The 15,241-nt window shown below is 41.8% G+C and overlaps 1 protein-coding gene across 4 annotated transcripts in view; it reads right to left on the reverse strand.

Moving 5' to 3' along the window:
- Positions 1-15,241, reverse strand: part of LOC147313186 (filamin-A-interacting protein 1-like) — a 52,293-nt gene that overhangs the window by 10,049 nt on the left and 27,003 nt on the right. For all 4 annotated transcript variants that reach the window (XM_086265157.1, XM_086265156.1, XM_086265155.1 and 1 more), the window contains exons 2-4: positions 13,968-14,242; positions 9,158-9,331; positions 8,309-8,487 (exon numbers count right to left, since the gene is read on the reverse strand). In XM_086265157.1, the coding sequence (XP_086121283.1) occupies positions 8,309-8,487; positions 9,158-9,331; positions 13,968-14,242 (628 nt within the window). The remainder of the gene's footprint in view (positions 1-8,308; positions 8,488-9,157; positions 9,332-13,967; positions 14,243-15,241) is intronic.

Below are 15,241 nucleotides of genomic sequence, written 5' to 3' on the forward strand. Positions count from 1 at the left end.
TTGTAGATGTTTAACTGATCTCTGCATGAGTCCCTGCAGGTCTGAGAAAGACGCTTTACAGCAGTTACATAAGACACTGGGATACATCAGCTGAGCTCTGGATCAAAAAACAAACTTCCAACCTCTACGCATACACCTTCACAGCTTTATCCTCCAGGGTCAAAAACTTCTTCCCCTCCAAACTGAACTTACCCACCGGCTGGGCTGCAGTGCTTGCTGATCCATCTCTGAGGGTGTTTTTAAAAGTAGCAGCCAGACTGCAGCTCAGCGTCTCCTGGGGGGGTCAGAGAGGGAAGGGAAGGAAGGAGGGGCCCCAACTCCACTGGAAATTAGGCATCACATTCCAAACAGCTCATTGGAGGACAATGAGAAAGGTGGATGTCGTGCTAAACAGCACTGCTCTGCTGGATGGTGATGTCATCCACCCATCCATATATGGACACAGAGGCCCTGCCCTTGTTTGGACACCAAAGTGGGGGGAGGAGGAAAGGCTCAAATCTTCACTGTTTTGCTTTCCCTCTGGGGAAGGAGGCACGACTAGACAGCAGGTGACATGACTCACATAACGTGTCCACTTTCAAATTCAGATTTATTTTTCCTCATCTTTACTTTGGCTCCAGTTTTAACCCTCTGCTACCCACCATGCAGCCCTGCAGCATTTCCACAGAAACAAGACAACAATGCAAGGCGGGAGTTTTTGTTTGGGAGAGGACAATGCCAGAGTTGCACAGCCTTTCTCATTATAATCCCCTGGTATCGTGCAAAGCGAAAGGACATAGATATAATAATATATTTCTCCATAGTGGCTAAAGGGTGGGTGTGGGTGTGTGTGTGTTCCAGACAGAAAAGGCCTGTGGTTTGCACTGCAGAGGCTGCTAAATGAGCCAAATATGAGCAGTGCAAAGAGCTAACAGATGCTTACAGCTCTTCATTATTCCAAATGCATGTGATACATAAATACCACAGGAACAAGAAGCCACACTGTACAGTAACTGCCTGTGTTTTGTGGCTTCGATACTTACACTTTTGTTGGATGTTTGTAATTTAGAGATCTGGGAAATTGCTTTCTCAGCTTTGTATTTTAAATGAATAAAAACCATGAATGTAATCTTTCTTTTTAAGTTCAGAAAAAGCAAATGCCTATCCTGCCATTCAGTGTAGGAAATACTAGAGGAAAATGAGGAAGTACTCTCATGTGATTAGGGATTAATATCACCAAGGACTTTTTAATAAGTTCTGCTCAAAGAGCTGATGCGTTATCAATTTCTCACCGAGATGTCCCTCAGCCATCTGAGAGATACAGTCTCTCTGGTCACTGCCACCAGGCCTCATCCCACCTCAACATGCCTAAAATACCTCACCTGGGAGGTGTCCCGGTCAGATGCTGAACCACCTCCGCGGGTACCTTAAAGTAAAATAGGAGATCTACTCTGAGCTTCTGACCCGGTGTCTAAGGAGGAGTCCAGACATCCTTGACAGGAAGCATGCTCACATCCACAGTCTCGTTCTTACAGTCACTGGAAACATTCAATAACCAGTAAAAACCAAAGCTTCACCTTCAACGCAGCATTCGCATCATTACAGACTCTGCACCAATTCCTCAAATCCAAACATCTGGCAAGCAAATGTTTATTAAGGTTTAATTCTTTTTAAAATTCGCTTTTTTAAATAAATCTTGGTAAAATACAAAACCACATTTTGTAAGATTTAAAAAAAAAAAAAAAAAAAAAAAAAAAAAAAAACTGAGCCCATAAAGTTTTTACTGAAGGCCAGAGACTAAGAGCTCAAGTCTGCCTAGTTCAAGACACTTCTGCCTTCACTTTTCACCTCCATCTTTTTGACCATCTGTGGTTAGCGAGCATAGCAATCCTGCTGCCAATGTTAGCTAAGAGCTCCACTCAGGTTTGAAGTGTCACTTCACCTGCTGTACCCCAGTATATGAAAAGCCCTGGTTTTAACCATCTTGGGAGTTTCCACTGCTTTGAACATCCATTTAGATATCAACCATCTATCCTGAGCCTACATGAGAAAAGCTCTGAGGCTTTTACACCATTTAGACTTAAAACAAATTTGTTTCAGATTAAAATCGTACCACGCATTCAAAAGTGCAGCTTTTGAATGCGTGTTTGCACATTAAAATTCTTCCCTTCCTCCCAAATTTTACTCCGATTGCTCCCCCATGCTCACAGGACACAGTATCTGTCATTGCTGCCTTGTTGGCAGATGATGGTTCTGCAGAAAGCCTCTCTCTGTGTTTGGGTCTATTCATAGCCTCAGCACTAACCGAAGCCTGTCACAGAGAAGGAAGAGAGCCCCAAACAACCATAAACCAGAGCATGGCTGAGCCCACAGCAAACATCGGGCCAGGAGATGCTGATCTCAAGCTAATAATAGTTGCAGTAATTACCATTAACGTGCTGAACAGACACGTCAACAGGCACGCTTTGATACAGAGGAGGCACAGTTCATGTTCTGACACAAACTGGAAAATCTCCACCACTGTGAAATTACAGAGAATCAAACCTACATTTTTCTAAAGACAAGCCTGATTTATCGGTCAAAACGTCGATGTCTCAAACCACATTAACCCATAACCACACTGGGCTCAGGGCCCTCTGGGTGGTCATGACAAAAACTGACAAATCCATGTTGCCGAGACTGTTGGATTCCCCCATCAGGAATCGATGCAGATCGACGATATTATATGGATAACAGTTTTCCCCTTCATCAAAGCCACTGAAATTTGTATTTCTATAGTACATACCAGTCATGATGACAAGTCGTTTCCATAAATACATTTTAAAAAAATTAATGAAAATCATCCAGCAGGCAACAGGTCAAAACAAGAGCTGGAGCTTGGATTCTGTGAGGTAAAGTTAACTTTTACATCACAACCTTTTGGACATTTCTTCCTTCATTAGTTAATAAACATTTGGTTGGTTGCAGCCCTGGTTTGTTTTATTTTAGCCAAATGAATTAAATTTATTGCTTAGATCAAGTCTCTAAATGACAGGTTTTTCAGCAAAACACTCAGCCGTAGCTCAAAGTAAATGGATGTAAACCCTGCTGGTGCACTGTGGTGGACATGTTTTCATTGAAGGATCTTAGCTTGTTTTTGGTGGGGGCCTTCCAGAGTCAACAGATTCATAAGCTGGTCTCTCGACACTTATTTTGTGTAGCTGTAGTGGTCTGTGACCGTTGTTACGCAAACAGAGCCTTGTAATCGGCCAGCGGGATCTCTGCTGGGAATGACATCATCAGGGTCGACATGTTGGTGATGCGAATCCACACGCTTACTGCAGCCAGCAGGAATGTGTTATCAGAGCAAGGGGAGAGGTGAGATCAGGGCGACGTTAGAGACACAGAGTCTGAAAACTTCCTAACGACCATGAAACTGAACCAACAGCTCTCTAAAAAAAAATTGAATACACCTGAACATCTTCACTGTTATACTTCAGGTCTGTCCTTCAACCTGCAGACCACTGAGCAGGCACCACTGCTTCAGAGTTTAATTCATTTAGATGGTCTTTTCTCTTTTTTTGAGCCATATTCTGTTTACTTGAATGTTAATTTGCAGTAACATTCACTCTCTTTTAACTCTCGTTTAGGTCTCCTCCTCCACCATTTTCTGAGAAAACCAACAGTTAAATCAGTTTATCAGCTACAAACCTAAGTGAATCAGGTTTTTATGACTTTTCCTTTAACCTGCTGCATCTTAAGGAAGCTGATGAGAAAAAAGTGAATGAGGAAGAAAAAAAAGGAATGGAAAAGCCCCACAATAATGAAGACAGCTAGTATCACACATATTTATGATTCTTAAACCATCACTGAAAATATGAAAGCAAGCAGAAAGATGCTGCTATGAGCCATGCAGACAGATCTGAGACTCGGTGAAGCATTTCTCCACATTCGGGCTGTTAAGAGTTTTTATGGAGCATGAGGAGCAGCTGAAATCTTCTATTGTGCAGATCTTCTTATGCCATCTCTCACATTTGGGCTGTTTTGATGTTGGGTAATGGAGGTCAGTCACTGGAGCCATCAGCACACCTCAAACAAAGACCTTATCAGATCACTGGACACGTTTTCTGATGCTCAGTTTGGGAGGCCAGAGTTAAACTTTCCAAACCAAACAAGCTCACGAGTGACAACCATTTTCCACCATGTATAAAACCTACTGTATCATCATAAATTCTGCTTTTATTTGGAGCATTCATAACCATAAGCAGCCCAGACATGAATTACAATGTGCAAAATGTCATAAAGTCAGAATTTGAACCTTTTCAGTCATCATTTCCTTGTTTTTTTAAATAGTCTTACACAAGCTATTTAGTTGGATTTAGTGATTGTTGCAAACTGAAATAAAAAAAAAATTCCATTATGTAAAAGAAAAAAAAAAGAAAGAAAAAAATGTTCTTATTGTACAGATAAGGCCTCCAATCAGACTATAAGGATGGATGGAAAGACACCACAGTGCCACCCATTGCTTGATTTTATAACCAAAAGAAAGCTGCCATCATAAAATGTGCAGGTACAAAAACAGTTATCTGCTAATTACTGCCAAGAAACAGACCAACAGTTATATAAAAGTTGAGTTTCACTCACTAAAAATGAAGCACAGAAATCCTGTTTGTTCTTTTAGTACAACCATTTATGTAAAAATTCATATTTTTACTGACACGGGTGGCTACAGCCGCCCTGCTCGGCATCTGCTGCTTAATACGCCAATTCTTGATGATTTTTTTTTTTGTTTTATTTTGTTTTTTGTTTTTTAAAAAACTCATTTAACATAATTGTTATGAAGGAGGAAATCATTTATGGAGATCAAACAGTTGGAACCACTTTGTGAAGAGGCTTTTTTGAGCCACATTAAGTGTACTGACATTTTCATTTGGAGTAATATTCAATCTCTTTTAGCTCCAGTTTTGGTCTCCTCCGCCTCCCACACCATTTTCCAAGAAAAAAAAAAAAAAGAAAAAAAAAAACAAAACAGCAAATGTTGTTTATCAGCTACACTGACTTTTTCCTCTTACCTGCTGCATCTAAAAGCAAAGCTAATGAGAACCAAGCGAATGAGGAAGACATTAATTTGGACATTTTAAAAACTGGGAGATTATGGGGATTAACTCACTTTTGCAGTTTTATGTCAGAAGCAAAGTTGCTGCTTTAACAGTATTTAAAGCAATGCAGCACATCAGTTCACATCAGTCGCTGCTGCGTGTTCTGTTTTTGCGATGACTCTGTAAGGCATGTTTCACCACCTTGCCTATCAGACAGCATCTAAAACCCCGCTCTAGGTTTTATCTGACCTGGCCAAATAAACATGCATCTGCAGAACACACGTTCTTTCAAGAACAACTCATCTCTCATCATCTTTTAAGAAACGTATCCCTAGAGTCTGCAAATCTTTCTAATCCCATGGAGTGAAAGATCACAGCTTGGTGGACTTCTAAAAATACAAACATTACACATAACATCAAATGATTTCAGCATCCGGCAGTGTTTGGTGTAATCGCATTACTTTTGTCATGATAGCTTGATTTCAAAATGTTTTAAAAATCCATGTGGGAGATGGAACAAAAAGGGGTGATGAGCACTTCTAGTTTGAAGAGTGTGGCTAGAAGCTGAAGCTGTTCAGCACAGCAAACTGAGCACAGGATTGAAATTTAAGTTTTTCTATTAAAAAGTTTGGGGTTTTCTTTAGCAGAGCTGAGCAGCTTCAGCTCATGATCCTTCCATTTGCTCTTTATTTTTTTGCAGAATACTTTGTGTGTGTGTGTCCATATGCACTTGCATCACTAACTTCAGGGTGAACTTCAACTGAACTTCAGGGCTTTTTCTGTAAGCCACATGACATCAAAGCTCAATAGAAAGCAACGCTGACCCTCTCTTAGCAATTTAGCTTTCATTTTCAGCAGGTAACCAAGGCAGATATGGACAGGCTTGTAAGCGTGATGATGCAGTCCCAGCTTTACTGCTTTCTACAGTAGAATCTCACCATTTTTCTGCTCCGTGGCCTCGTTTTCACCCACTTTACTATCAGCTTTGTCCCAATACTAAAAACTACTGAAAGAAAATTTGTGCAGATTCAGCTAGCTAATAAAAGCAGAAAAGCTTAATTTAAAAATCAACAAAGATCCAAACACCACACTGGGGACAAAGTTAACAGGAACACAGTTGATCAAACAAAGACAGAGAGGACGAGAGCAGCTAGGAAACAAGACACAGGTGGAAACAGTTAAGGTGGAGCAAACAATCAGAAACACAGGGTGAAAAACCAACAGAAACTGAATGTATATGAAAAAAATATTCATAGTCACCCCTTAATTCAGGTCATGAAGTCTTGAGCTGACCGTTTTCCCCACCACCATCTAGGTGTTTTGAAACAGGATTTGACATGCAGAGAGGCGGATCTGACTAGAAACTGAGGTGACTGCGTGCTCATTGGATAAGAGCTTGTGATTTTCAAGTCATTAGCCAATGAGCATAACCCTCTGTCACTCTAAGGTAAAATTTATGTTGTATTTAAATCACACAGGCCTAGAGATTGGTTTGCGACCACCTGGCAACCCACTGGTTGCTAGGGGAAAAGCGAGTAATCAAGTGGTGGCCAGGGAGATTGCAGAGTGGTTTGTAGGCCTGTGTAACCAAAGCCATTAACTCATCATAATCGCTGGCCGTTGTGTTCCCATGAATAACTGGAGTTCCGATGAGCTGCCCCCTGCTGGTCATTTGATAGAATGCAGCAGCGCCTGAGAACAGATGGCCTGGATCAACTTTAACAGCGGGGTGTTTATTTTTTAAAAGAAAAGGGAGAGATTAATGCGCCACCTTCACAATACACAGCAAATTCAGGCATAAACAACCCATCTGAAACCACACCATGAACGCTTACAGCGAGTTTGCAGGTTTTAATTGAGCTGAATCCAGAACTGAAGTCAGAATCCTGCTCCTCACATACACGGTCTTAAATAATCAGGCAACATCTTATCTTAATGACCTTGTAGTACCATATCACCCCATTAGAGCACTTCACTTTCACACTGCAGGCTTACTTGTTGTTCCTAGAGCATTTAAAAGTAGAATGGGAGGCAGAGCCTTAAGTTTTCCGGCCCCTCTTCTGTGGAACCAGCTTCCAGTTTGGATTCAGGAGACAGACACTATCTCTACTTTTAAAATTAGTCTTAAAACTTTAAAACCTTTCTTTTTGCTAAAGCATGTAGTTAGGGCTGGATCAGGTGACCCCGAATCCTCCCTTAGTTATGCTGCAATAAGTGTAGGCTGCTGGGGGATTCCCATGATGCATTGAGTGTTTCTTCTTCACTAACTATGTGTTAATAGACCTCTTTGCAGTGAATCATACTTGTTATTAATCTCTGGCTCTCTTCCACAGCATGCCTTCTATCCTGTCTTCCTACTCTCTGCCCCAACCGGTCGCAGCAGATGGCCGCCCCACCCTGAGCCTGGTTCTGGCGGAGGTTTCTTCCTGTTAAAGAGAAGTTTTTCCTTCCCACTGTCGCCAAAGTGCATGTTCATAGGGGGTCATATGATTGTTGGGTTTTCACATATTCTATTATTGTAGGGTCTACCTTGGAATATAAAGCATCTTGAGGCGACTTTTGTTGTGATTTGGCACTGTATAAATAAAATTCAATTGAAAATTGAATTGGTTCGTGCGCTCTTGGCATCTTGGTACAGATGTTCCAAGCTGTTATAACTAACAAGGGCTTAGTTGTTAGTCCAATAATTTACAATAATCAGCAATGTGGGCATTTTATTAGCATTTTCATTATCAGCTGACGAGGCACAAAAGCTAACCTTCAAAATAAAACAGGAACTAACCTGAAGAAGGATCACAAAGGCAGAAGGGGACGCAAAGAGGCACAAAAGTTACAACGGGGCCGTGGAATAATGCAAAACTAATAAAAGCAGAGAAATATGAGTATGCAGAGTAATGCATTACTTTAAAAAGCAATAAAGATTCAGTTGTTATAGATTATGTTTTTGGCTCACAAGACCACAAAATGTTGATTAAACCGCTGCTAAAAATAGTTCACAGCAGCTTATAAAAGGTGCAGTAATCCACCTCCAGCTTCATTTTAAACATCATAGTTTGAGCTGATTTTAAACGTTTTCTTTTATCTTCTTCAGGGACCACATGGCTTTGAGTTTTAGAGATGGACTCATTTTGTTGGTTTTGGCAGACTAACTAACTTTTTTCTTCAATATTTGAGACTGTTGAGCTCTTTTCATGCCAAAGTAAGCAATCTAAAAGAAAACAGGTACTTTTGTCCAGCCAGCCTGAACTCACCTCTCTCTCTCCTGCTCCAGCAGGTTGGTGAAGTCGTCACTCTTGTTGATGAAGTCGGTGTGCTTTTGCTTCTCGTTGTCCAGCTCCATGACGGTGCGGCGGTGGCATTTCTCAGCCAGCAGCAGCTGCTCCAGCATCCGTCTGTACGTATCCTTCTGTTTGTCCTCCAGACGGTCCAACTAAGGGCAAAACGCGTCAACACTCATTATGGACAACAACCCGCTCTCTAACATCGCATCTGCCAGCACAATATCACAAACCATTAGCCATGGTTATGGTGAGATTGTACTTGTGGGAGAGACTCTCTGCACACAATTCAAAACTTGTCACGCTTACTGCACATTTGTTCAGCCTTTCTTCCTCCACTGCACCCGCAGATTTCACCGAGCATGGAAAATCAGGTTTTGCTGCCATTCTGCTCACCAGAGAATCACTTTAGGATCTAATTTCAATATTTCTTTTTTTTCAAGAACTCCAAACCAAAGTTTTACAATAACTGTTTTATAGCTGGATATAAGTTTAATTTACTCTGTGTGTGTCTGACTGAGCACAGTGAGGACATTATTTCAAGCTGTGGTTACTCCACCTTCCTCTATAAATCATGTGTTGTCTCTGTATTCAACAGTCAAAGCTTCGACGTTTCCTTTTTAGTTTAGGTTCAGTTCACAGTCTCATTTACAACAGTGTATCATCAAATAATTGTTTTTATTATTATTATTTATTCCTAAAATAGCTCGGTACCTTTGAGATTAATGCACTTTTTTTGCCACTGTGTGCTCTAATCCAGTGTAAAAAACTTGTAATTTCCTTTTAAATGATGAAATGAAAGTTATCAGTGTGCTCACTGACCTCAGCCATGGGCTTCTCGTACACATCATCTGTGCTGCTGCCACTGTGGGTGAGCAGGGCGTCTCTCTGCAGGGCCTGCAGGGGTTTGGTGGGCACAGCCGAGCCATAGTGGGCCTCCAGAGTCTCAGGACGGGTTCTCTCGGACTTCAGCAGCCCGATGATGTCCTCTCTGGCCTGAGGAGACACAACAACGAAGGCGTATTGCATACATCCACCTCATTCATATATTATACTGTGAATATTTCTTTTCAGAGGTTTGGTCAGCACTTCCTGACAGAGAGAGAGAGCTGAGACACTCAAATGAGACAAAGCTGACTCCAAATAAAACAGCATGCAAAAAGCTTTGCGTCAAAAAAAGTTTTGCGTCAAAAAAGCTGGAATGATGCAATAAAAATACAGATTATAAAACATATCACATGATTTGATCATTTTAATCTAAAATAAGCTCTCCAATAAAATAATAATGGATTGCATTTATATAGCGCTTTACAATTCCACTATTCATTCACTCTCACACACTGGTGTGAGTAGTCTGTCATTCTACCCACAGCTGCCCTGGGGTAGACTGACAGAAGCGAGGCTGCCATATTGTGCCATCGGCCGCTCTGGCCAACACCAGTAGGGTAAAGTGTCTTGCCCAAGGACACAACGACCACAACAGAGAGAGCTGGGGGATTGAACCAGCAACCTTCCAGTAACAGATGAGCTTCCCAACCCCCTGAATCACGGTCGCCCCAAATGCTAATGCAAAAAACAAAACATCATCAACTGCCATCAGCTTCAGTAACACACATTAGCACACAGCTTTGCATGATGCACAGTTCAAAATAATCGTTCTTTATTTTATACCAAGCCTTGGTGCAGCTTCTCTAGTCATCATTTGTTTAAAATAAAATAACTCCTCCCCTTTTAAGCTAACGTTTCTCTGATAGGCTGACCTTGTAAACAGAAGGTTTAAACAGCAAATGGGAGGGGCTTCTGTCAGTAGAAGGCAAAACTGGTCTCCATGACATGTATAAATAGAAAAACCCTGCAGGAATTATTTGCACATAGACTGACATCATTATTTGAAACTTTGGGAATGTTTAATACGAGCAGCCACTGTTTGAACAGCATCTGTTTGACAGGAACTAAGAGGCAGAGCAGATGCCCTTCTAGTTTTATGTGCAGTCTCATCCCTGACCTTCCAGGTTTGTGCCAGCAGAGAGCGCTGTTTCCTTCATACAGCATTTCATTTCACAGATCTACAGCTATGAAGCCTGCTTGGTTTATTAAAAGCATCACAATCACCTCTATTTTCACAGCACTGGAAATATACATTGATTTAAAAAGCTGTTTTTACGTTACAGCCATTTAAAACATCCGCACACCTTCACCAAAGAGGGCTCTGTAGTCTGCTGCTCCACCGTCTCAGTGTGTGCTGTGACATCTAATTCAGAGCCTGTGTTCTTACTTTGTATATCTCATACAGCTGTTATCGCAGCCAGCCGTGGATCCTGAAGATTATAGTTGTGATCTCATAGAAAGCATCAAATCTCTGTCCTGTTATTTTCTGTCTTTACCCTACATGTCACTAGTGAGCTATTTAGACCAACACATGGTGGTGCTGAGATGAGCAGGATAAATGTGCATAATAGAAGTCCAGAAAGTAAGCAAGAGAGGAACTAAATTAAAGGAGAAAGCAACAAGATCAAAAAGACAAGGAATGGCTGAAAAAATGCAGATAGGTTCACAAACTGACAAACAGTGAGGAAAAGCACAAAAGCACAGCAGAAGGACAGAAAGTCAAACTGCAGCGTGTGCAACTGAAAACAACCCGCCAAAAACTGCATTTCCCCACAGGTCCACTCAAGACTGACGCTAAAAGTGACTTACAGCTTTTGGGGCTGCAGATGTCTGGAGGAGCGTCCTCCTGTCAATCAAAGTAGCTACGCCCTGAACTTTAAGTAATGACAAAAACCAGGTGGATAAGTTTAAAAAAAATTGACCTCCAGAAAAATTAACTTTTGATAGAGACCACATGCAGCAGTCTTATTCATGTAAATATGTTAAAGTTAAACATCCCAACATGGAAGTCTATGGGGACTGCCACACAGTTGAAGCCGACCTCTACTGACCATTGGAGGAACTGCACTTTAACATCGGCTCGGTTTTTCAGCTCCCGGAGTTGCTGCTCAGTTAAAAATCGATATAACTCGGGATTCTGTTGCGGCTTGAAAGTTGACATTTGGCCACTCGATTGGTGTCCTAGCTGTAGCTGCTAGCTGTCTGCTGGGCTTCACCTCAGCTAAACTGGACCTCTGGGCTGTGTTTGTTCTGTCAGTGACTTTAAGAGCATTTTTAATTTCAGTCTTAATTTCTTAGAGATTAGAAATCAGTGGATGACATCATAGTGGCTACACCCATCTTTTATTTACAGTCTATGGTTGAAATGCATAAATGAGACTTTATTTAAAAGGATGCTCTTGTCATGGTTAAAAATGTGCTTATTTAGCTTGAATCTAAAAAAAAGCCTGACCCTAAATAGGTCACCAGTAACCTGGCAACGTTCCTTTCTCAAACAGGAAGAAAAGGAGTGTGTATGATGGGGAGTATTTTCAGCAGCGGTTAATCCACATTTGATACTCATGTGAGGTTGTATGTGGGTCTGGTTTAAATAAACTGCAGTGTGTGTTCATAGTGATGAAGTATCATATCACCCGAGGGAAGAGTGCGGCTCACTGATGCGTTTTTAATAGTTCTTGGACGATAACGGAGCTCAGAGGAATAAGATATATAAAGGTTTAATCCACAGTAGTGGCATGTGATCAGCGTTAGTTTAGGTATATTTATGAGATTTGTCGACTTGGAGAAAACACATGATGATGTTTGTTGTATTTCTGGCTCTGTCATGCTGCAGCAAACTCTCCTTTTGTGTCTAAAATCTTGATCCGTTTTCTATTCCTGAGCACCTGACACGTGAAACAAAGCAGAAGAAACGCAGCTCTTCCTGTGCGAGACGTTGCTCTGTGCTGATTATTTCTCTGCCTGATGGAAAATATTCAACACGCCCAAACAGATGAGCAGGATGGAAACAGAGGGCGAGGCAGCAGCATCCTGCCTCTCCGGAGAGAGCTTTATAAATGTGCCTCCATTAGAAAATCATTATCAGAGTGGAACCCAGAAGCAGCTGGTGGGCTGTTTCCACAAAAATCTCACCCATCACATGCTGTGAAACATCAATATGTCTCAGCGATGATGAAAAACTCCACTGCATTTATGGCTTTCACATCCCCAAACAGCTTCAGGCAAAGAAAAAGAAAGGAAATAATCAACACTTCAGCTTAAACGACTGAGCTGTCAAATAAACACTACTGCACCATCTCAACCAATACAATTAATTATTAAGACAACTGATCCTACTGTAATCAAACTCAGCTGATTCAGTCAGGTGTCCAGCATGTTCTCAGAGGTGCTGCAGGTATAACGCCACAGCCATGGCAGACATTATTACTGTCTGATGGTATGATGGCTAAACCCGTACATGAAAAGATGTTGACACTGTTTCCATGCACGATTTAAGTTCAGTCAGACACAGACACACTAGGATTACCAGAGCATGTGCTTTTAAATATAATGAACACTTTTCAAGTTATGTGCATATTTACATTACATTACAGATAAGAGGAAAACAGCTGTCCAATGGCTAAAAGAAGCAGCAGAAAGAGTCTCCAGCTGGTTGTGATATAAGCAATAAAAAAGCCCGGAGGAGATGGGCAGTAACCACTCTGGGAAGGCTTCACCTGGTGACCTCTCCTCCACCTCAGGGCTGGATCCATTAAAACCAAATGGAGTAATTAGGCGTCTTTGATGTAATGAAGCCCCACCGTTAACAGAATGCTTTTCTAACCAATCAGACAACTCAAAGAGCTTTAGACTATGAGCCACATTTAACTATACATTCATGCAACGCTGCACTCTTTAAGCACTTGATCTACTTCACATCCACAACCAATAAAGAATCATCACTTAACCTGGCATGCATGTCTTTGGACCTGTAAACAAGATTAAATAAATAAATGTGTACTTTATTGATCCTCGTGGGGAAATTCCTCTCTGCATTTAACCCATTCACCCTGTGAAGCAGTGGGCAGCCATTGGGCGCCCGGGGAGCAGTGTGTAGGGATGGTACCTTGCTCAGGGGTACCTCAGGGTAGCCGTTCAGTGGAACCCCCAACCTTCCGATCATGGGGCCACCACTCTACCTACTGAGCTATCCCTGCTCAAAGCAGGTTCAAAGTGACCACTCAGTCTTCGCTGTCTGTATTAATGAGCCACACCAGCGGCTTTGACAAACTACTTTTTGCCCCGTGAATGAGAACGAGTCAAAGGTTTGGTTGAAAATACACTTTCTTTTAGGGAACATGGTTAAATATGAATAACCAAATCGAGTTACTGAGCTTTCTCATTAAATAAGGACATTTCTTTGAACTTTAACCAGCCACCATTTGAATGCACGTATTCCCTCTCAGATGTAGTTGGCAGCGCTCAAGCCATCAGTTCATTAGAGATTTGCATGAAGTTGGTTGCCAGACACATAAATGTGTACAGATGGTGTGCAATAATATGCATGTGAACATACGTATGAACATGTGATCACTGTACAGTATGGAAATGTTCATGACCATAATCACAAATGTGCAGTTAAATTAAATCAAATCAAACTGGAAAAAATGGGAAAGGGTGATTTTTCAATGCAACTGCTGCAAGGGGCAAACAAAAAGGGACAAATTTACAAAAATATGTCACATGACCTTGATGTCATTCATACCTGAACTTCTCCCTCCATGACTCCTAGCAGGTGAAGCAGGTCCTTCTTGGACAGATCTGGTGTTGCTGGCTTCTGGCTCTCTGCAGCTTTCTGAGGTTTCTTCACTGAGCCCGACACCCCCGTCCTCCCATCCTTCTCCTCTCGGTGAACTTTCATCTTCCTCTTCGTCAGCTCCGACATGTTTTCATCTTCCTGCTTGATGAAACCTTTACTGGGCTGGATGTGTCCATCATCTGGACCTTCCATGGTGCAGGTCCTGGATCGCATGTTTTTACCTGTGGGAAAGGGGAAAAAAATGGAGACCATTAAGTTTAAAAAAAAGACCCAAGGAAGCCAGATGTTTGTCTTTTTATATCAGTGTTGGGTTTCAGCTTGTAAAGATTTAAAAATGGTAAAAATGGCCTGCATTTGTATAGCGCTTTTCTAGTCCATAGGACCCCAAAGTGCTTTACACTACATTCAGTCATTCACCCATTCACACACACTTTCACACACTGGCGGTAGCAAGCTACATTGTAGCCACAGCCACCCTGGGGCGCACTGACAGAGGCGAGGCTGCCGGACACTGGCGCCACCGGGCCCTCTGACCACCACCAGTAGGCAAACACGGGGTTAGTATCTTGCCTAAGGATATTTGGCATGCAGCCAGGATGCAGCCTGGGATTGATTAGTGGCTGACCTGCTCTGCCACCTGAGCTACAGCCACCCCATTTACTTGGCTTGAAGGTTTGCTTTGGACACCTACGACATTAACAGGATCATTGTATTTGCAGCTCAGCCTCAAATTCCAGCTGTATGCACAACAAAGACATTAGCAAGTGATGAAAGCATGACAACAAAATAAAGGCAGTGAAATATTAACCATGATGGATTACCCAGCTCACCTTTCAGAATTTCAACCACTGCAAAGATGATTTTCATAGTATTCAAACTAACTGGCAGCGATGCAGCAGCTGCCTGGAAAGTCCAAACCACTAACTGTATATAAAAGATGATCATGGCCACCAGACTACAGATCACCCAGTGGCTTGTCGAACGACATTTGGAAGGCTTCTCAAGTTTGACGTTTTGGCCGTCATATAGCGGACGCCTTCAGTGATGCACAGCATTGGTGATACAATAACAACAGGTGACTCATATAAATATTTACTCATCATCTAAGCTTTAGACGTCCAAATGTTTCTGCAGCAGGCTGTAAAAATGTTCATTTCTGCTGAAAGTTGAACATTTTAACATGAGAGTCTATGGGAATTGGCTTTGGGAGCCAACCTCTA

The sequence above is a fragment of the Aulonocara sp. 'chitande type north' Nkhata Bay genome, linkage group LG15 (assembly GCF_057382095.1).
Source record: "Aulonocara sp. 'chitande type north' Nkhata Bay isolate Kocher_YH1m ecotype deep benthic linkage group LG15, A_spYH_male_GT1.1, whole genome shotgun sequence".
In the NCBI taxonomy this organism is placed as follows: Eukaryota; Metazoa; Chordata; class Actinopteri; order Cichliformes; family Cichlidae; genus Aulonocara; species Aulonocara sp. 'chitande type north' Nkhata Bay.